At 61.7% G+C, this 20,863-nt stretch overlaps 1 protein-coding gene across 1 annotated transcript in view; it reads left to right on the top strand.

Moving 5' to 3' along the window:
- Positions 1-16,094, top strand: part of Cotl1 (coactosin like F-actin binding protein 1) — a 31,375-nt gene extending 15,281 nt beyond the window's left edge. The window contains exons 3-4 of the mRNA XM_026411411.2: positions 2,617-2,774; positions 15,859-16,094. Coding sequence (XP_026267196.1) covers positions 2,617-2,774; positions 15,859-15,969 — 269 coding nt within the window. The 3' untranslated portion in view covers positions 15,970-16,094. The remainder of the gene's footprint in view (positions 1-2,616; positions 2,775-15,858) is intronic.
- Positions 16,095-20,863: the final 4,769 nt, after the last annotated feature.

Genomic DNA, 20,863 nt, shown 5'->3' with positions numbered 1-20,863 from the left:
TGTAGGTCTGGGTGCCCCTGGGAGTTCACTTTTTCCCATGGAATTTTTTGGGGATCCCCCCCGGGAACCGCTGTTTTAGACTTGCCCAGTGCCCCAGGGAAGGGCTGTCTGGTGGCTCATCACTCGGGCCCCGGGGACCAACAGACAGCCAGGAACCTCCTGACCAGTTTTGTCCACGCGTGTGCACACGTGTGCACGCGCACACACACACACACACGGAAGTTCAGCTGTGCTTTTTGGCTGCCGTCCCACATTTCTCTGTCCACACCGGACAGAGAGTGACCCCCCTTCCCAGCGCGGTGACCAGGCTGCTGTCTATTCAGAGAAATCAAGGGGTGGTGGCTCTTCCCCTGGCTGCCCGGGGTGGTCCCGATGGGCGGTGGAGCCCCTGCAGGGTGGGGGGAGACAGGCCCAGGGATGCCCCGGCCGCCTGTCCCAGTGGAGCTGAGCGGTGACGATGGCAAGCACTGTGTGACTCTGGCTGCTCAAAAATGTGCCCGTCAGCAGCCTTGTCCACCGGCCATTGTCAGATAAGCCCCCACAGTCACGCGGCAAGCCAGGTCCCTCCGATCATTGACATGACATCAGCCTGTGGTTCTGGAAGGTTCCCAGTGCCCTTGGGGGCAGGGCTGTGACTGACTTCTCGTGCGTCTGTCTTAAGCTGGGGCCGCGCTGGGCCCCTGGGACTCGGGTTTCACTGGGCGACTCTCGTGGTTCTCCACCAAGAACAGGGTGACAGTTGATGGCTGAGGCCTGGTGCTGCCAGGACAGACCTGGAGGGTCTGAGAGAGGCGAGGGAGGGGCTTTGGGACCCAGGACGTCCAGGCCCTGGGCTTCCTCGAACACCTCACATGGCCCCTGGGCTCTGGTGTGACCTGTCCAAGGGTGACGTGGGTGTGTGGTGACAACCCCATGAGGGGGGGTCCTCCTTGAGGAGCTGGGCGCCTCCTTTGCCCGGAGGCTGCTGGCTGGGGTCTTGGAGGTGTGTACTGGGGTGGGACTCGGCAGGAAAGCCCACAAAGACCCCAAGAAGAACGGCGTGGTTAAAAACCAGACAGAGGCAGCCCCTCCAGGCCCGAGGCTTGGACCAGCGGAGGCCCAGCGGCCTGGGAGCCTCTCCGCACAGACCCGCCCACCAGGGTTGAGGCCCGTCTCCCAGGGATTCTAATCCTTGACAGTGTGGTTGATCCCGTGAAGTCCTACAGCCACCTCAAGTGGCTGACCCAGGACAGCTGACCCCAAACCAGCAGCCCTGCACACGCGGCACCCTCCAGTGAGGAGCTGTGGGGAGGATCTCGGCCCGGGCAGGTGGGCAGCTGCCGTAGGCTGGACTGAGCCGAGCAAGGTGTGCGGCTCCTCAGGGAAGCCCATTGTGGGGGAAGCCCGAGGGTCCCAAGGATTCAGGGACACGCCAGTCTAGTCCAGAGGCTCCCAGCCAGGGCTGCTTCTGCCTCCAGGGCACATCAGGCATTTGGGTGGTCACAGTGGGGGAGGGGTGCTCCTGGGGACTAGTGGGTGGAGCCAGGGATGCTGCAGGACTCAGGATGGCCCTGGCACAGAGATGCCCACACACACACACACACACACACACACACACACACACACACACACACGTGCCCGCACGTGCCCTCTTCAAACACTCGAGAACATGGAGTGACATTTTGGCAGTGGATGGGGGAAGGGGTTTCGGAGCGACTCTAATGAGAGGAGTGTGGCTCACTGGGTCAGGACCTAATGCAGACCACCGGGGCACCCCCGGGTCATTTAATAAGAACGAGTATGTGACCAGCGTAACACCCAGCGGACAAGCTCAGGAGCCGCCAGGCCCTGCTTGTCTCGCCGTAGCTGAGCGTCCCCAGGGGACCCAGGCCTGGCCCAGGCCCAGGCCAAGGCTCTCCCGCCCCACTGTAGCCGGTGCCGCTGGCTTCCTGACTCCGCAGGGTCTTCCCCGATTAACGGGGACCTTAAAGGTTGAGGGAAGAAGTGCGGGTGAATTTCTGTTCCCCAAATCAGATCCATAATTTGACCTTGACCCTGAGGAGGTTGTGGAGATTGCAGCCCGAGCGACCGCGGGGGTGTCACGTGACGGCTGTGCGCCTCCCTCCCCGCCATGAACCCACACTGTTGTGTGAAGTGGGTGGTGGGGTTAGAGGAGGGCGCTGGCCCAGGCCAGTGGTAAGGTCCCCTCTGCCTCCGCCTCCGCTGCAGGCCTCCATCTGCTCCTACTCCCCCGCTGCTCCCGGCCCTGTCTGGCGTCTAACCCGGCACCCATACCCCAGCCCTGTCTGGGGTCTAACCCGGCACCCATGCCCCGGCCCTGTCTGGGGTCTAACCAGGCACCCCTGCCCCGGCCCTGTCTGGGGTCTAACCCGGCACCCATGCCCCGGCCCTGTCTGGGGTCTAACCAGGCATCCCTGCCCCGGCCCTGTCTGGGGTCTAACCCGGCACCCATACCCCGGCCCTGTCTGGGGTCTAACCCGGCACCCATGCCCCGGCCCTGTCTGGGGTCTAACCAGGCATCCCTGCCCCAGCCCTGTCTGGCGTCTAACCCGGCACCCATGCCCCGGCCCTGTCTGGCGTCTGACCCGGCACCCGCTCTCTTTGCTGTTGGCGCAGATGATGTCCGGCTGTTCGCCTTCGTGCGCTTCACCACCGGGGATGCCCTGAGCAAGAGGTCCAAGTTCGCCCTCATCACGTGGATCGGCGAGAACGTCAGCGGGCTGCAGCGCGCCAAGACGGGCACAGACAAGACGCTGGTGAAGGAGGTGGTCCAGGTAACCGTCCTGGGTTCCTTGGGGCCCGGGGGTGGCACCTCACAAGGACAGGGAGTGCGGTGGGTTCCTGGATCAGACGAGGACGGACCTGGCACCGTCTCCGCGTCTGCTGTTACTGGGCTGGCTCAGGAGGCCGAGGGGGCCGTGCCTGGTGGGCCATCCTGGCCGTCACGACACAGAAACATCAGCCAGCTCACAGAGAAGGGCTACCAACGTGGCAGCCACCACCCGGTCATATTGTGGACGACACCCAGCGGTGGCCATGAGCTGTCCTCTCTGGGCAGTGGGCACCTGCCGGCCTGACGAGGGAGAGACGCAGTTGTGGTCTGGTGTCTGGAGCGACAGAGGTGGTGCCCGCCGCACACCCCGGGCCTGGGCAGCTGGGACGGCCTGTTGGGCTGAGGAAGGGGGCGAGGCGGTGCACCCTTGGCCTGTGCCTGAGCCCCGAGAGCTCTCTTTGTCAGGTTCTGTGTCTTAAGTCTGTTTCATCCTGTCCATTAAAGAAAACGGACGCTGTTGGAGCCCCCAGGGTCTCTCCTTGGAGTGAGGGTGTGGGGCAGCCTGAGAAAGGGAGGTGGTTCCAAGAAGGTGACCCAAGGGATGGACAGGAGGGTGAGGGCACTGCTTCCCAGAGGCTCTCAGGCACAGAAGGATCCCTCGAAACCTGAGCCAAGTCTCCTTTCCTCCTAGTGAGTCTGTACTGTGGTTTGCAACTTTTTTGTACATCTACGTAGAGCTCTTCCCAGGCAGGGTGAGGGCTCAGAGCAGCCAGGAGGCTGCCCTGAGCTACAGCCGTGGCCACCGTCACTGCATGTCTCAGTTCCGCATTTTCAAATGTCAGTTATCTGAGGCGAGGCTCAGGGCTGTGCCTGGAACCCAGCTGCCCGGAGGAGGGTGGAAAGTCCAAGGCCACCCTGGGCACCAGAGCCAGGCCCTGCCTCCAGGAGGAGCTGTAGCAGGCTTCCCTCTTCTGCTCCAGTCATCAAGGGGACCCTGGGTGGCTGTAATGGTTCTTTCCACACTCGGTAAACTCGTGCCGGGACTGACTGGCTGGTGTCCCACGCCCCTCTGCTTATTTCACGGGGACTCTCTGAGGGTCCTTCCAGATGGATCCGGGTCTGGGGTGGGTCTCTCTCCTGTGGCGCAAGATGGTGACGAACCTTAACTGCAGCAAAGCCTGACGACACTCTGCTGTGCTGTGTGCAAAGCTGGGCCCTGGTCGGGGTGGCTGGAGTCGAGGGCAGGTCTCTGGCCCTGTCTGGCTGTGGTTGTCCCTCCTGCCCACGCCTCGGGTCCCCATTGGTAAATCGAGGAGCCGCATGGGTCGACTTGCTGGGCTCGGGTCTACTCTGAATCATTCCAAGGGATCTTCTTTTCTCCAACGTGCTGATCTGTTTTCAGAGGCACTTTCCCTCTAACGGAACCTGGCTTCGCGGTGGCAGAGAGGCAGTGTGGCGCAGTGGCCCCGGGGAGAACTTAAAGCCCGATGGCCTGGGTTCATGTTTGGGCCTCATCACTTACAGTGTGGCCTCAGACACGTGGCTTGCCCTCTCTGAGCCTCAGTCACTTAGTGGGAAGCAGGCGTGAGATGGTAGCTGCCTCTTGGGGTCACGGTGGGGGTTAAACAGGCAGATGGGGGTCAGCGCTCTGGACGGGGCTGGACGCCTGGAGCAGCAGCTCTTATTCTGGGTTTTCCTGTTTAGACCCCACGGGGAGGGGGCTGGGCAGGAGGTGATTCTGCACCGGGGCCGTCTCCGCAGGACAGGTGGCTGCTTGTGTTGAGCCCCGGGCTGGGTGTCCTATTTGTCACCCATACTGCCCGGTGTCTTGCCTCAGCGACACAGGAAGGGCCTGGCCCTGCCCCACCCAGCAGTGCCCTCCTCCCTCTGTGGCCACCACACAGTGACATCAGCACCTGGGAAACCAAGGCCCAGAGCAGTGGTAGGACCTCCCCAGACCCAAGGCAACACTGGACACTCGGCAGAGCTGGGGCCGGATTAGAATTCCAGAGTCCCACCCGGGCCGCTGGCCGAGACACACCTACAGCCAGGAAGACAGGACCGAGCCAGGCAGCTCCCCAAGGCCACGGGAGCAGAGTCCGTGGGAGAGCTGGGCCGGCCAGGAACGCTGGGCGTGAGTCCTGGGAACGGCTGGCTGGACAGCATGCATGGCTGCTTCCAGTGCCATCCGCTGCAAACAAGGGCCCAGCGGTGCCCAGGACAACACTCCTGCCCCATTGTTCTGGGGCTGCTGGACCCTGGGACCATGCGGTGGCCACTGGTGGGGCCTGCCCGCTGCCTGCCGGGCCGTGAGAGCTGAGCCGCCTGCTCGCGGTGACTGTGCCTGTCTGGCCAGCCGGCCTAGCACGGGCGCCTTTTATTTATTTTGAACACGTGCTCATTCCTGAGCCCAGTCTCCCTGGGTGAGATTGGCTCGAGGAGGACGGAGCCCGCTTCCCCCACCCCAGGGGTGCAGGCGGCAGGGACAGCAGGAGGGCCGGGCCGTGGGGCCGGGGTGCGAGCTGCAGGCCAGGGTCTGCTCTGCTGCTTCTGATCCTGCGCAGGACGGGCTTTGTCCAGGATCCTCCCACTCACCCGTGGCCAGATGACCCAGCCTCCCCTGGGCCTCCCGTGTCCCAGCATGGCGATAACATTAGCAACAGTGGCTTATCGTGTCCTGTGGCCTCCACTCAGAGCCTTTCCGCCTACTTGTCGCTCGTCCTGCACAAGGCAGGCTCCGTCTTCCGTCTTGCAGGTGAGGAACTCGAGGCCCAGGAGGTGGAGTCAGGAACTCCAGTCCCAGTGCCAGGACCCAGACCGTCTTGCCCCAGCACAGTCCAGCAGCGTCATCTCAGCGCCAGTCCCCACCGCACTCCTGCACCAAGAAAACCCTTCCAAGGCCAAGGGCGTGCGCTGCAGGAACTGTGTCTCACAGGCTCGAGTTTTATCGGCAAGTTCCAGGCTCTGAGAAGTCCTGTAGAACAAACCTTTGACGTCTGATTTCAGGCCGACAAGTTCTTGATCTTTTGTAAAAGTGAGACATCTTAAAACTGGAAATTGAACTTGGTGACTCACTGTTTAACCTTTTTGATATTTTAGCTCCACTGACTGACCTGTGGCCTCAGGACCCTTGTTTGAGTAATCCTACCTCTGGAATCTCTGTGTTCTCACTTAGGAACAAAGAATGTGAATTTTCATGGAGTTGGTGGAGGGGTGAAAGGAAGATAGTGGCTGGGACAAGAGTCTCTCCATTTTGGGGCCTGGTGAACTCCTATTCATTCCTTAAAACCCTGACTCTTGCCCTGCTCCTCCGCCACCTTGACTGGTACAGAACTGACCATCCCGGACTGTGTCTCTTGTGGTCAGGATTCCAGGGATTCTAATTAAGTGCCTGACTAGACAGTGACCCCCGGGGCAGGAGCCCTGGCTGCTTTATCCCACAGCACTCTGAGCGCCCTGAATCTGCTCCCGTGGCCTCTCCGTGCCTCTCTCACAGAAGCAGAGAAGCTCAGCGGCTCCTCTTTTTGCTGAGTTGCTCTTTTTGGCTGGAGTTTCCCGAGGCTCTGCTTTCGTTTCGGGAAGCGGAGGTCGAGCTGCAGGGCAGCGGGTGCCCACGCCCTCCGCCACCCCGGCAGCTGCTCCGCGCAGGGCCCCAGGGCTGCCGGCTCCTGGGACGTGGGGCTCCTCTCTGCTCCCGCAGGGCTCAGCTGTTTGTTGTCACCCGGGCTGTTGTGCTCCCTCAGGCCGGTCCCTGGAAAGGCCGTGTCCTTTGTGGGCCTCTCCTGGGGCCTGGGCGCAGGCAGGGTGTCTCCTTGCCCCGTAGGTTGTCTTCAAACACAAACTGGCTGACTGGAGGCAGGGAGCGCCGGCAGCCCCGAACAGAGGGCCCGGTGCTGGCCTTGTCACTGGGGGCTCGGTGCTGGCAGTACCCCCCCGGGCACCGATGAAAACAGGAGCTGGGAGAGGACCAGCTCTGGGGCCAGGGGATGCCCAGGTGGGGCTGGACGGCGGGGAACAGGGCTTGTTGGGAGGACAGTGGGAGGCCCAGGAAGTGGACCCCAAACGCACATCCCGTGGCTTTAGACAGCAAAGTGCTGCCCAGGGGGCTGCGGCCAGGCCGCCCCTTGCCCACTGCAACCCCAGGGATGCCCACCTGAAGTGGGGCTGGCCGTGTCACACAGCAGCAGCTGGCCTCCTGACACCGTCCAGCGGCGCACACCTCGCGGGGAGCCCGGGAGCAGAGCCCAAGTGTGAGGTGCAGTGCCCCGTGGCAAAGCCTCCGTCCTCCATCCTCTGTCCTCCGTCCTCCGTCCTCCGTCCTCCGTCCTCTGTCCTCAGTCCTCAGTCCTCCGTCCTCTGTCCTCCGTCCTCCGTCCTCAGTCCTCCATCCTCCGTCCACCGTCCTCCATCCTCCGTCCTCGGTGGGGCTTTCCCCCCCTTCCTCGTCCCCTTCACGGCGCACACTTGGGTCCCCCTCTGGTCATCGGCTGTCCCTGCACCTCCCTTCCGGAACAGCCCGGGCCTCCAGGCCTCCCGTGCTGCTCTTCTCCCAGGACCCTGGGCTTCGTATCTGTGTGTATTTTGCAGAACTGGGGGGACTCTGGGTTTTAGAAACGCTCAGACAAACGGACGCACTAAAGGACCCCCCAGGGTCTCTGCTCGTTGCTGTGGGGCCCCGGCCACAGGTCGTCCTTGCCCCGGCAGAGGCTGTCCCTCCCTTACCCGACGCTGCGCAGGTGCTCAGTGCCTGGTCTCGGTGGCCTACCCTGGTCGTAAGGGTGGGTGCGCTCCTCCCCGTGGGGACCTTGGCCTGGGTGGCGCCGATGCTCTGCCCCTGTCTCCGGACTCAGTAGTGGGATGTGACTCTGCCCAGGGGTCGTGAGCCTCGGGTGGCGCGTGCCTGGTGTGTACAAGATGGTCACCTGTCCGCTCAGGTTGTGTTGACACGGGAAACAGCCTGGCATTCACTGGCAGACGGTGAGCATCTTTGAGGATTCTGTTCAGCGATCTGGGAGAAATTCCCCGATGTGGGCGTGGCTAAGGAAGAAGAAGCGGCAGTGGGCAGGAGTTGGAGACCAAACTGGACTTAGTCTCCAGATCGTCAACTGAGCAGCAGGGGGGGCTCTTTGGAGCTCCAAAGGAAGGGTCCTGAGGCCAGGTCTGGACCCTGTGGGTCACGTGGCAGGTCTGATCTGTGCTCCCTGCCGTGGGCACAGGAGGAGGGAGTGGAGCCTGCTTCTGGCCCTTCTGCCGTCCGTGTGCCAGGTGAAGGAGTGTGGCCGTCGGCCAGGTGGAGTCCGGCTTCTGTGGACATCTGGCTTCAGGAAGGCCGTGGGCTGGGTTCCGGCAGCTGCCCAGAGGCTCGGAGTGCCCTGCTCAGGGGGTGTCACACCTGCCTGCCGCCCTTCGCTGGATCTTGCCCTGTGCCCTCAAAGTGTGGCCCTGTACCTTGTTCTGTTTTTCTCCCTCCCTAGTGCAGCAGGGGCATGTCCCTCTGAGCCATCAGGGCCACGCGGGTGCCTTTGTCCCCAGATCTGTCCATGCTGGTCCGTGCCGTTCTGATCGGTTTCCCCCTCATCTGTGGTGGCTCATGCTGTTCAGGAACCTGCTCTTTCTCAGTAAATGACACCGTGCTGGTGGGGACTAAAGGCCTCAGCCAGTCTCCAGGGCACTCTAGAAGGGGGAAGTGGGTGGCGTGGGCCCCGGGGGCTGGGACACTGTGCACTTTCTGGGCTCTGCTCCTGGGGGGTCGGCCTTTCCCTGGCAGGAGGTGGACGCCAGCGACCCACGGCCTTTCTTGGGCACGCCAGGGTCTCGGCAGTCATTCGTCTTCCCCGATGGGGGAGAAGGCGTGAGCGGTGGGCAGCCTCTGTGCTCTGCGGGAGAGCCCTTTCCCGCACTTCCTCTGCGGGGGCCGGGCTGCAGCCACTCCCAGCCTTAGCTTCAGGGCGGTGCTCTGACCCCCGAGCCGTCCCACCTCAGTCCCCCGGTGCCCCTCGGATCCTGGTGTCCATGGTGGACACTTGTCCATATGTCCAGGGGCTTGGGGAAAGGCTGGCCGGCCCTTTCATCTGGACACTGGGCCCACGGCCACCGAAGGCTTCCTTCAGAGCACCGAGCCCTTGCTCCTCGTTTCCGTCTCGGGGACCACCGACCGTGTCTGGATGCTGACGAGCTCTGGAGGGCGCAGGTGTTAAAGGGGGGCCGAGCCCCGCAGGCGGGAGCTGCTCCATGGATGGGTTTGGGGGAGAGTGACCCCTCGGGTGGGGAGAGGACACTCTCCTCGCCTGTGCTCCTGACATCTCAGAGACCCCTGCCCCCGCTCCTCCCAGAATTCCCTACCCCAGGCCCTGCCCACTGCTCAGGAGGCCCCAGGGCCCACGGTGCTGAGGGGAAGATCCAGCGCGGCCCTGGCGGGTTCCTCTCTGTTCTGTGCCTTGGGCCCAGCTTTGGGTTTGCAGCTGGATTCTCTCTCCACCAGGGTGGGAGAAGCCAGCATCACTGCCTCGGCCTGCGGAGGAGCTCCGGGGACTGCCCTGTTAAACAGCAGAGGAGGCCAGGAGAGAGGAGGCTAGGAAAGAGGGGAGACCGTGCTATCTGTGCCTCTCTCTGAGCAGTTGGAAGAACTTCTGTTATCTCCAGGTCCCTGCAGACTGGAGGGTGACGCTGGCTCGCCAGGCCTCATGGGACACCTGCTGTGTACTCCACACTTGACCAGTGCGCAGTCCTGTGCGCAGTCCTGGGCACACTCCTCAGGCCCTCACACAGCCCTGGGGGCAAGCGCCATCACTGTCCCCATTTACAGACGAGGAGACTGAGGACTGGGAAGGTCAAGTCCCTGGGGAGGGCCAGGCTGCAGGGACAGCTGTCCGGGTTTGTATTGGTCCAAAGCCCCCCAGCTCAGCACACTTTGGGACTAAGGCTGGGTTTGAACCCAGCAGTTGGGAGCCCTTGAACAAAGGGATGATTTAAAACCCAGCAGAGGAAAATACTCGTGCCCTGTTTCAAACAGCCTTGCAGATAGATGCTCGGCGTGGCACGGAGCCCTGCTGCCTAACCCGGTCCTCTGCCAGAACCACCTTCCTTCCGCAGGAGAGGAGCCTCAGGTCTGTTTGGTCACTTTGAGGTGTGAACATACATGTCCCTGGTGGGGACAAACTTGCCCCAGTGTGGTAGTCTGTGCTTCCGAACCGTTTTGATGGAGGCCTAAGCTGGTGAGTCATGCTTAGCCAGAGGGGCTTCCTCCTTGGAAAAGTCCCTGCGGTAAAAAGACACCGACTAGAAACTGCAGGAGAGGGTCACAGTGCTCCTGGGCCAAACGAGGACAGTCCTCCCGGGCCACAGAGGCCGTGGGCCAGACAGGTCCTGTGGGCCGCCCTGCGGCATGATGTGGGCAGGAGAGAGGCAGTGGGTGGCAGAGGAGAGAACAGCCTGGCTCCTGGGCCTCGTGCCCAGGCCCCTGCGGGCAGTCGCTGTGTCTTGGGCCCCCTCTCTCTTCCCGCTGACCAACGTGCATTTACTGAGGGAGACTGCACACATCGCAGGTGCGAGGCTCCGTGGATTTGCATGTTTCTAATTTCTCTTGTGAAGAGCCACCCAGCGGAAGCCGCCGCCCTCCCAGCCCCCGGGGCCCTCACCCGCCAGCCCCTGCCTGCCCAGTCCCGCCAGCTCCACGCTCAGGGGTGAGAGGCCCTTCCCCGTCTGCTGTGCCTCCCGCTCCTCTGTCCTGCCTGCACCTGGCTGTCAGGATCGGTGATGTCACCCATTGGTCACGTGTTGAAATGGGGACATTTTGGCTGCACCGGGTCAGATACAGTGCCATTAAACTCAGTGCCCCCTGTTTCTTTTCCACATTTTTCAATGTGGCCGCCAGGACATTTAAGTCCCCTGTGTGCCTTCGATGCTCTAGACCCCCACATCCTTCTGAATAAGGACTCGTTCTGGTTCTCGCCACCTGCCTCTGGCCCCACAGCTGTTGGTGGCAGGTGGAGGGTGCCAGGGACAGTGGCCATGTGTGAGCACGTGTGAGCGTGGCCAGAGGTGGCCGTGTTGCCAGACACGTCCTCTGTGGTTTCCGGCCAAGGCACAGGCCCGAGGCTCCCTGCAGGCCCCTCTGTCTCCGTGAGGCCCCTCTGGTCTCCGTGAGGCCCCCCTGGTCTCTGTCAGGCCCCTCTGGTCTCTGTCAGGCCCCTCTGGTTTCTGTGAGGCTCTTCTGGTCTCTTTCAGGGTCCTTTGGACTCCGTGAGGCTCCTCTGGTCTCCGTGAGGCCCCTTTGTCTCCGCCAGGCCCCTCTGGTCTCTGTGAGGCCCCCTCTGGTCTCTGTGAGGCCCCTCTGGTCTCTGTGAGGCCCCCTCTGGTCTCCGTCTGGTCCCTCTGGTCTCCGTGAGGCCCCCCTGGTCTCTGTCAGGCCCCTCTGGTCTCTGTCAGGCCCCTCTGGTCTCTGTCAGGCCCCTCTGGTCTCTGTCAGGGTCCTCTGGTTTCTGTGAGGCTCCTCTGGTCTCTTTCAGGGTCCTCTGGACTCCGTGAGGCCCCTCTGGTCTCTGTGAGGCCCCCTCTGGTCTCTGTGAGGCCCCCTCTGGTCTCCGTCTGGTCCCTCTGGTCTCCGTGAGGCCCCTCTGGTCTCTGTGAGGCCCCCTCTGGTCTCTGTGAGGCCCCCTCTGGTCTCCGTCTGGTCCCTCTGGTCTCCGTGAGGCCCCCTCTGGTCTCCGTCTGGTCCCTCTGGTCTCTGTGAGGCCCCTCTGGTCTCTGTGAGGCCCCCTCTGGTCTCTGTGAGGCCCCTCTGGTCTCTGTGAGGCCCCCTCTGGTCTCCGTCTGGTCCCTCTGGTCTCCGTGAGGCCCCTCTGGTCTCTATCAGGCCCCTCTGGTCTCCATCAGGTCCCTCTGGTCTCCGTGAGGCCCCTCTGGTCTCTATCAGGCCCCTCTGGTCTCCTTCAGGTCCCTCTGGTCTCCGTGAGGCCCCTCTGGTCTCTATCAGGCTCCTCTGGTCTCTGTGAGGCTCGTCCGCCCTGTGCTGTCACCTCTCAGCTTCTGCTTCATTTTGGAAACGCACTGGTCAGCCCACTCCCCGGGCGCTGGCCACCCCTCTCTGAGTCCTTGTCCAGGCGTGGCAGAGTGGCTGGTGGGAGCGGAGGTGGAGGGCAGGGCCGTTCTGAGCGGTTCTGAGGTCGGTGCCTCCATCAGGCACATTGGGGACGATGTCCAGAGCCACCCTTGAGCAGGAAGCACTGAGTCTGCCTTGTCCACCTCGGGGCCATGAGCCTCCTGGGCAGGAGAGGCCTGCGCCCTGTGGGAGGAAGAGGAGTGGGCGCCACATCTGGGCCTGGCTCTTAGGCCGTGTCGGGAGCCAAACACTGTAACTCAAGGGCGCCTCTGGCCTGCTTGTCCCTGTGCGTGGCTGGACCGTGCACTAGGTGACAGTGGGAGCCAGTCCTGAGGGTGGTGGATCAAGATGGAGACACCTTGGTTGAAAGGTGCTGAGGTCACTGCGGGGCACAAAGGGTGGGAAGAGTGGGCAGTTCACAGAGACGGGGGGCGGCTGGAGGGTGCGGGAGGGGAGTGGACTCAGGGGGAAGGAGGGGAGGCAGGCGGGGCCGTTCACCAGCCCCGTTGGAGCGCCACGCAGAGCCCTGGTCCCCTTCTGTGCATCGAGGGGGACAGAAGAGGCCTCCAGGACCTTCCTGCCCTGCTGTCCGTGTTGCCGTTGAGATGGGGGATGTGGAGGAAGCCTATCCCTCTCTGGTCAGCTGCAGGCACCTTTCCTGGACCCAGCGTGGGCTGCAGTGGGCCCTGGGTCCTGCCCTGTGACAGGGGCGCAGGTCCAGATGCGTCAGTCCAGCTGGGCTGCTGTGCTGACCGGCTCCGGTGTGAGCAGGGTTGGCAGGCCTCCCCTGAGGCAGGGCTGCAGGACTCCCCAAAGAGAATTCTGCTTCCCTGGGACCTTGGCCATGGACACAGCCCTTGCCTCAGAGGCGTCTAAATGCCTTCCATGGTCTTTAGAAAACGCTCAGCAGAGCAAGGCCACCCCCTGTCTTTTTTTCTTTCTATTTATTTATATTTTTTGTACTGGGGACTGAAACTGGGGTACTCAGCCTCCGAGCCCCAGCCCCAATCCTTTTTATTTTGAGACAGCATCTTGCCAAATTACGAGGCTGGCCCTGAACCTGCAATCCTCCTGCCTCAGCCTCCCAAGCTGCTGGGATTACAGACCGTCACCGTCCCCGTCCCTGGCTGGACTCTCTCTCCCATGGCCTCGCTCTGGCGTTTCCCTAGGATAATGGAGACCCCAGAGCAGGCGACGCTGGGACCCTTGGTCTGGGCCCTGGAGGATCTGCTCGGCCTCTGTGGCGGTGGCAATAGACGCGTGTCTTCCTCAGGCGAATCGTCCTCTGTTCTCTGTGGAGAGGACAGCGTGGCTTTCAGAGCCCAGGGTTGCTTCCTACGCCCTTTGGCTTGTGTAACTTGGAACCTGTCTTTTTAATCTTTTAGATTTAAACCTGTTTTTCTGGCTACGGGGCCTGGGTTGCTTTCCGTGTTGTAGTTTGGGGACTTGGTGGTTTTTTGAAAGGGAATTTTGTTCCTTTACACTTATTGTTATTCAGTTCTTCTAGACCCCGCTGCTGTTTGCTGCTCACTGTGGTCGCGACCTGGTTTCCCTGCGCTGGGGTTTCACAGCTCCAAGCCCGTTTCACTTTATAGGTTTCTTAGACCTTCTTCCTCCCTAATCTAAGTCTCTTAATAGTTAACTGCCGCAAACACCCAGCGCTCCCAGTCTTGAGATATCTGGCTGTCTCCAGGAGGGGAACTTTGAACCTCCGTGGCCGTGGCTGGAGCGGGTGGCTGCCCTCCCTGAGCCGGGCTGGTGGGGAAGAGACTCTCAGGGTCCTTCCTGGCCCGCAGGCCCCCTTGCCTTCTCTCCTGCTGGTCACAGATGCACACGTAGCAGCCTTTTGGTGGGAGGGAGGGGAAAAGGTGTACAGGAAGTTCTGTGGGTAGGGTGAGTCTTGGCTCAGCCCCTGACCCTTATCTTAACAGGGAGGTCAGGCGGCGGAGGTGTGGGGTTGTGGCTGGCACCTGTCGGCACACACTGACCGCCCCTCCCTCTCTGTGGGCGCTGCAGGAGGCTCTGCTGGGCACATGGTTGGTCTGTAAGCTGTAAAACTTGGGGGTTCTCCTGGCTGGTCTTCTTGGGATGGCAGTGTTTCGTTTTTTAATTGACATGAGATTCACTTATCATAAAATTAACCGTTTTGAAACGTGCCGCCCGTCCTGTTCCCAGCTGCCTGCACCACCCAGAGGAGCTGGCCGCTCGGCACCCAGCAGACCCTCCGGCTCTGTGACCCCAGCCAGGGGTGCAGCCTTCAGCCTTGGTTTTCGGCCTTTAAATGGAAACAATATTGATCCCTGTAAAGGATATTTTTTAAAATGGCATCGATCATATCGATCATCCCTTTAAAACACTTTAATTTCCGTATCACCAAATCAGCGCGTGCTTTTGTGTAATTCAGTGACTCAGAGAATTGCAGAGTTGTGCGGCTCCATCCAGTTTTAGAACATTTCTGTCATTTCCTGTCCCCACCTCCAGCCCCTGGTCACCACCAACTGCTTTCTGTCTCCGTGGATTTGCCTGTTTTGGACAGGGCACGTGAAGGGAACCAGACGGTAGGTGGCCTCGCCCACCTGGTGTGTCACTGGGTGACACCGCGTGTTCTAGGCTCAGCTGCCTGGCGATGGGCTGGGCTGTGTTCCATTCTGTGGCTGAGTGACGCTCCTCCATGTGGACAGGCATGTTTTGCATCTTCTGCAGGCACCCGGTTGTCCACTCCCGGGCTGTGCACGTCTGGGTACGAGTGTTCCTGCGGCCATGCGCTTTCGCTTCTCCAGGACAGGGCTCCAGGGCCCCTCTGCTGGGTTGCGTCGGGGTTTGAGAATCGCAATGGTGGTGAGGGTCGACCTCGGCCCCCGCACAGCGTGCCACACACAGCGCGCCACACACAGCGCCTAGTAATGCTCCTGGCCACTGTTTACGTTCTTTCTTTTTTTATTTTGAGACAGGGTCTCACTAAGTCTGTTAGGGCCTTGCTAAGTGGCTGACGCTGTTCTTGAACTTGCAGTCCTCCTGCCTCAGCCTCCCGAGTCTCTCGGATCTCAAGGGCCACCACACCTAACTACCTCCATTCCTTACAAACAGTTTTATCTGGTGATTTTCCGACCTGTGGACTTACTTGTATTTTTGGTGGCTTTCTCTGTAGTCCTCTATCAGTGTCCTGAGGTTTCCTTTGGTCACTGAAGTCTTAGGATCCACATATAGAACAAGCTGTGTGTCTGCAGGGCTCGGGGTTACCTGTAGGACAGAATCCTGGCTTCACCTGTGCACATCAGGAGCATCTCTGAGTGCTTCACCTGTGCCAGGCCAGGGGCCAGGGTGACTGTACCCTTTGTCCCCAGGCCCTGTGGCCTGGCCTTGTGTTTGTTGAATGAATGCAAACAAAGCCGCTGCCCTTAAGGAACTGGTTGTGGCTGCAGGGCCAGGGCACTCCCAGGTGGGACCCCCAGACTGCGACCACCAGCCCCTGTGTCACTGTGACTCACAGGGGCCAAAGCCAGCTTTCCAGAGCCAGCCGTGCCCGCCTCTTCCCCGCCCGGTACGAGGCAACATGGTGCTGATGTCACCGAGTGGGCACTGACTCAAGGAGAGGGGCGGCAGCCACAGACCAGCGCGTCCCCTTTCCTCTTCTTCGTCCCTTCCTTCTCTTGGGGAGCCTGGTGCTGGCCGTTGGCAGCACCGCCCGCCCTGCCCGCCTCACCCATCGCCCCTGAGCAGCTGGGTCTGTGTAGATGAGGAAGGCCACTCGCAGAGTTGAAGCGACTTGCCCAGGAGGACACAGCCAGGAGTGACAGAGCCTGAAGTCACACCGTGTGGCCCAGCTCCGTGGTCCAGGGGGACGCAGCACCCCTACTTACCCTTCTCTGACCTCCGGCGCAGGATTCTGCCTCGGCGTCCCTCTCTGGTCCCCTGTGAGCCACCTGGGGGCAAACTTCCAGCCCGGCACCTGACCCGAGCTCTGTGTTTCTATCTGTCTCTGCAGAATTTTGCAAAAGAGTTTGTGATCAGCGATCGGAAGGAGCTGGAGGAAGATTTCATCAAGGGCGAGCTGAAGAAGGCGGGGGGCGCCAACTACGACGCCCAGGCCGAGTAGCCCTGCCCGCCGCGCCCCTGCCAGAGCCACCCGCCTGCTGCCGGGGAGGGGACGGCGGCCTCACCCCCCCACACCCGCCAGGAGAGGAGAAGGATGCGAGGTCCCGCCCGCCCGCCGCCCCGCCTGCCGAGCCCCCGCCCGCCCTCCCGCCCCGTGTCCTCCTGGAGCTCATGGATCATTCCGTCTTCGATTCTCTTTTCCTTGTTTCCCCTCTTTCTCCTTCTAAAGAAAGACCATTTTGAGAAAGGTCACACAGGTCATCAGACCTGAGGAGTGCCCGCGGTGGCCCCCTCCCTGGTGTCCCTCCCCCGCTCCCTGGCGGGCACCGTCTGGGTTTGCCTTGGTGGCTCCTGCTTGCCACCCAGCTGGCCGCTGTGCCTGGGCCGACCGCAGCCTTTGCGAGCACACACCTTCCCATCCGCAGGCTCAGGCCTCCCGGGACATGCGCTGGGCCCCCATCCCACCACCATCCAGAGCCTCACGGAGACTGCGTTGCTCCACGGTGAGGAGTTGAGGTCTGGCTCGGACCCAACTAGACGTGATAGAATTTGCCTTAAAACTTGGCCATGTGGTCTGACCCGACCTGGTCCCACTCTTTTGACTAAAATGCCTTCACGGCATGGGGAAGGTCTGAGTCCAGGGAGGGAGCTCTCCGGGGCTCCCAGAGTGACCAGGACTCAGGGAGAGAGGCCCGGAGTGCAGCCCGGGGACCCGGGGAGAGCCTGCTTGCAGCCTGGCTGGGGTGCCGCCCAGGGCCCGCCTGCCCGTCCGCCTCCAGGAAGGCGGTTGGCGTCCTAGGTCCACCCGCAGATTCAGGATGGCTCTGCTTTGTTCTGAGGAAAGACGAGACTGGCTTGGTTCTTCATGAGCACATTTTATACCGTAGCTCCTTTTCCTTTTTTCCTTGCTCCTTTCGTTTTGGGGAAGAAAACTGTACTGGACTGGGGTTGTGAAGACGCCCCCGGCACTCAGTTTACAGAAATAAATGCGTTGTGTTTTTCAAAAAGAGTTCCATTTTCCGGTTTGTCTTACCATCTCTTTACGGTGAAAACAAGGGCGACCTCGGCCTTTATCCCAAAGAAGTAGAGTCAGCGTAGGACAGCGACACGCGCACACTCACAACAGCCAAGCTGTGCAGCCAGCTCCGGTGGCCGTCAGTGGGTGGGCGGCCATCGGTGGGCGAACGGATACCCAAAACGTGGTATAAACACACAATGGAGTCTCACCAGCCACAAAGAAAAATGAAATGAAGTCATTTGCAGGAAAATGGGTGGAACTCGAGACCATCATGTGAAATAAGCCAAACTCAGAGGGTCAAGAGCCGTATGTTTCCTCTCGTCTGTGGAAGCTCGAGAGGAAAAGGAATAGGAAGGTGGGGGTGGGGGAGATCAGTGGAGTGAAGGAGGGGGACTAAGGGCGGGGAGGGAGGAGGAGGGGGAGAGGGAACCCCGCAGGGTGATATCAGCCAAACTGCTGCCCGTGTGCGTGGTGGATCTGTGACAGCTGCCCCCTGTGTGCAGCTACGATGTACCGTGAAGGATGTGGGGACCCGAAGCCGACCTTGTCATCCGGGATTTAATAGGCACACAGGGATCCACTGGGGCTGGACACGTCCGAGTTTAGTAGCTTATTTAATTCTCAACAAGCATAGAAATGGGTGCTGCCAAATGACCAGGGCATGGACACGGACTGGGTGTGTCCCTGGCGGTGGGTGAGGGTCCCTGGGGGATTCGGAAGCCCATGGGAGGCCTCTGTCCCACCAGGGGACAAGGGCCCAGGCTCAGGCACCTGCTTCTGCCACCTCTTTGGGGGTTACAGAGGGGGCTGGGGTCCGGGCAGGCCGAGCAGGAGGGGCTGGTCTGCCTCCAGCAGCCTCCTCCTGTGAGCAGGACCAGAGGTTCTGGAACACCCGCTCTGTGTCAGCCCTGGCCGGTGGGCGGCCAGCCACAAGTGCACACAGGGCCTGCCCTCAGGGAGGCCAAGCCCAGCAGGCAGCTGTCCCCTCCGTGGAGAAGTCCCCTCTGGAGAAGGCTGGTCCTTGGGGCCGGAGGTCAGGAGAGCCTCCCTGTGTAGGGGCCACCTGGGCTGGGCACCTGGGGAGGGCCAGGGTGGTGGCGGGGTGGACACTGGCCCCTGGGCGGTTTGCAGAGGTGAGCACCGGGTGGCCAGTCTGCAGCCACTGGACCCCGTGTCAAGGAAGCTACAGCATGGGCCTTGCTGAAGGGGTCGGTGGCTCCTCAGAGCCAGAGAGGTGCCCCTGGTCTTGTCCCCGGTGCCTCTCACGGGTGCCTGGAGCTGCCCACCTGCTCCTGCGGCGTAGGGTCTCTGGCCTCGTGGAGCCTGGGTCCGTGTGTGGGCAGAGCCCCCAGCGCTCTTTGCTCTTGGTCACTTGGCAGATGCTGAGCTGGGACCTGGCTGTCCCCTGCTGGGTAGAACACCACCCCCAAACACCACCCCCCAAACACCGCCCCCCAAACACCGCCCCCCAAACACCACCCCCCAAACACCGCCCCCAAACACCGCCCCCCAAACACCGCCCCCCAAACACCGCCCCCCAAACACCGCCCCCCAAACACCGCCCCCCAAACACCACCCCCCAAACACCACCCCCCATACACCACCCTGTGTCGCAGCAAGCGTTTGATTTTGCCCTTGGTTTGGGGACAGGGAGAGAGGGACAGGGAGGGAGGTGGGCAGACCACCCGCCCACATATCCAGGCCCCCTCTGGGGCTGGGGGCTGCAGCCAGCTGGTGTCCACGGGCTGAGGGGAGGGCTGTGGGTCAGAGCCCACCTGTGGCCCATCTGGCTTGGGCCTGAGGGCTGGGGACCTCTTACACAGCCCAGTGTCCCCCAGAGTGTGCCAAGAGGACCAGGTGGAGGCTGTGTGGCCCCCTCCCTACTGTACTCCCCTCTCCCCTGGGACAGTGGTCCTTGTCCCCAGGTTCAAGGGCAGGAGGGGACCCCACCCCAGAGTGGCCTTTGGAAAAGCGGCTCAGAGCTCCGTTCTGACCTGCTTCTTCTAGAAGATCATCCCTACCCAGTAAAGTGGCCAACTGGGGTCCCAGGGCCCTGCATTGTGACCTTGAATGGATCTTGCTGCTCTAATAAGTCAAAGTTCATCCTGGAGGGGGGCTGGGCCTTCAGGCCCACGGCGGGAATGAGAGGGGATCTGGAGACCCACATGAAGGGGGACCCTGGGAGCGTCCAGAGCTGGGAAGGCAGCAGGTGCCACCCCAGGGCTCCAGAGGGGGCAGGGCCTGCGGTGCCCTGTCAGGCCCTGTCCCCGGGCCAGGCACAGGATGATCTGACATGTCGGGGGCACAGCTGTGGCCGTGCGCTTCGGCCATGGACCGGAACTCACCCCTCGCCCCTCCAGTGGCTCCCCCCCACTGCCTACGCCCCTGCAGGGTGGTGTCACCTTCCTGCCACTGTGAGGGGCCCAAGGAAGTCCCTGGATTCGGTGGCCTCTCCTGGGAGCTTCCAGGCTCTTGAGGACACCCCAGAAGAGGATCCAAGACGGGTCAGGTTTTGGCAAAGAGGCTCCCATCTCGCCCCGTCCCTGGGCTGGGCCTCGCCCGTGGCAGAAGCTCCAGCAAATGGCTGGGGTGGGTCTCCCTGGAGGTCCCACCTGCAGGGACTAGGCAGGCCCCCACCCAGCTCCCCAAGCCACAGAGACCCTGGGCCTGCTCGGGCCGGTTCAGGTCCGCACGGCCTTGAAATGGGTCTTTGCTGACATAATAAGTTAAAGTTCATCCTGGAATTGGGCTTGGAGGGTGACCAGCCCCCGCCCCGCCCTGAGTGGCCACTGTCCTGGGCACCTGCCCCGCTCCTCCACCCCCCAGCCCCCCATATGGTCTCTGAGGAGTCTGGAGATACCTTGGGAGGGCTGTGGAGGGGGCGTCTGGGCTCCAGGGCTGGGCTGGACCAGGCTCTCCCCAGGGCAGGTCGAGTCAGGAGCCCGGAGGGAGCTGTTCCTTCTGCCCCGCCCAGGACGGTCCAGGAGAGCTGCCCTGCAGGGAGGGGGCAGGGAGGAGAGGGGCCCTTTATGGTAACTTGGGCAGAACCCGAGCAGACATTATGTGTCTTTCTTTGCTCCTTGGTGTGTCCCCAGCAGTTCCCCTGTCTGATGTCACCCCGAGGGTGTACCAAGCCACCTGTGGGGCACTCGGGCGAGAGGCAGTGATTCTTCTGTAAACCTGCAGCATGAAGGCGGCTCCCTGAGCAGGTGGCTGAAAGTGTGCATCTGAGCACAAGTCCAGTGGAGGCCCACTGTGCCTCCTGGGAGGCTGCAGAGGCAGCGAGGGTCCTGCCTGGGGGGTGGGGGCTTCGCTCGTGTGTAAAGGAGCCAACAGGAGCACGTGCGGTGGATCCTTGGCGTTGTGATGTCACGGGAGGGAGTTTGCTGGGTTTCCTCCTGTTTTCCCGTCGTGAGGAACTCAGAGGAGTCGAGGTGCTTTTTTAAACAAACACCCAGCAACCAGAGGGAGGCACGTCCCGTTGCTCACCTGGGATGGGAACCTGGTGTCAGGTGCACCTGTTCTGCTGGCGTGGAGGCTTCCTACCCAGGAGGCGGAGGACTGCTGGCACAGGAGTCCAGGGCCATCCCTGGACGTAATGAAACCACATCTCAAAATAAAAAGGGTTGGAGATGTTAGTGACAGAGCACCCTGGGGTCCAATCTCCAGCACCAAAAAAAAAAAAAAAAAAAAAGAAAGAAAGCACAGATGGCCAAAGAGTCAGCCAAAAGTCAGGCAGGAACGGAGTCAGGACTGTACACGTGAGCTGCACAGCGTCATGCAGGACAACTGACACGAAACTGGTGTCCCGAAGTACTGCAGGGTACAACCTGTGGAGCTGTGCCCGGAGGCCCCACCTCAAATTTTGAATTGGTTC

Source organism: Urocitellus parryii, chromosome 15 (genome assembly GCF_045843805.1).
Source record: "Urocitellus parryii isolate mUroPar1 chromosome 15, mUroPar1.hap1, whole genome shotgun sequence".
In the NCBI taxonomy this organism is placed as follows: Eukaryota; Metazoa; Chordata; class Mammalia; order Rodentia; family Sciuridae; genus Urocitellus; species Urocitellus parryii.
The sequence above is the reverse complement of the archived record's forward strand: the minus strand, read 5'-3'. Positions and strand labels throughout refer to the sequence as shown.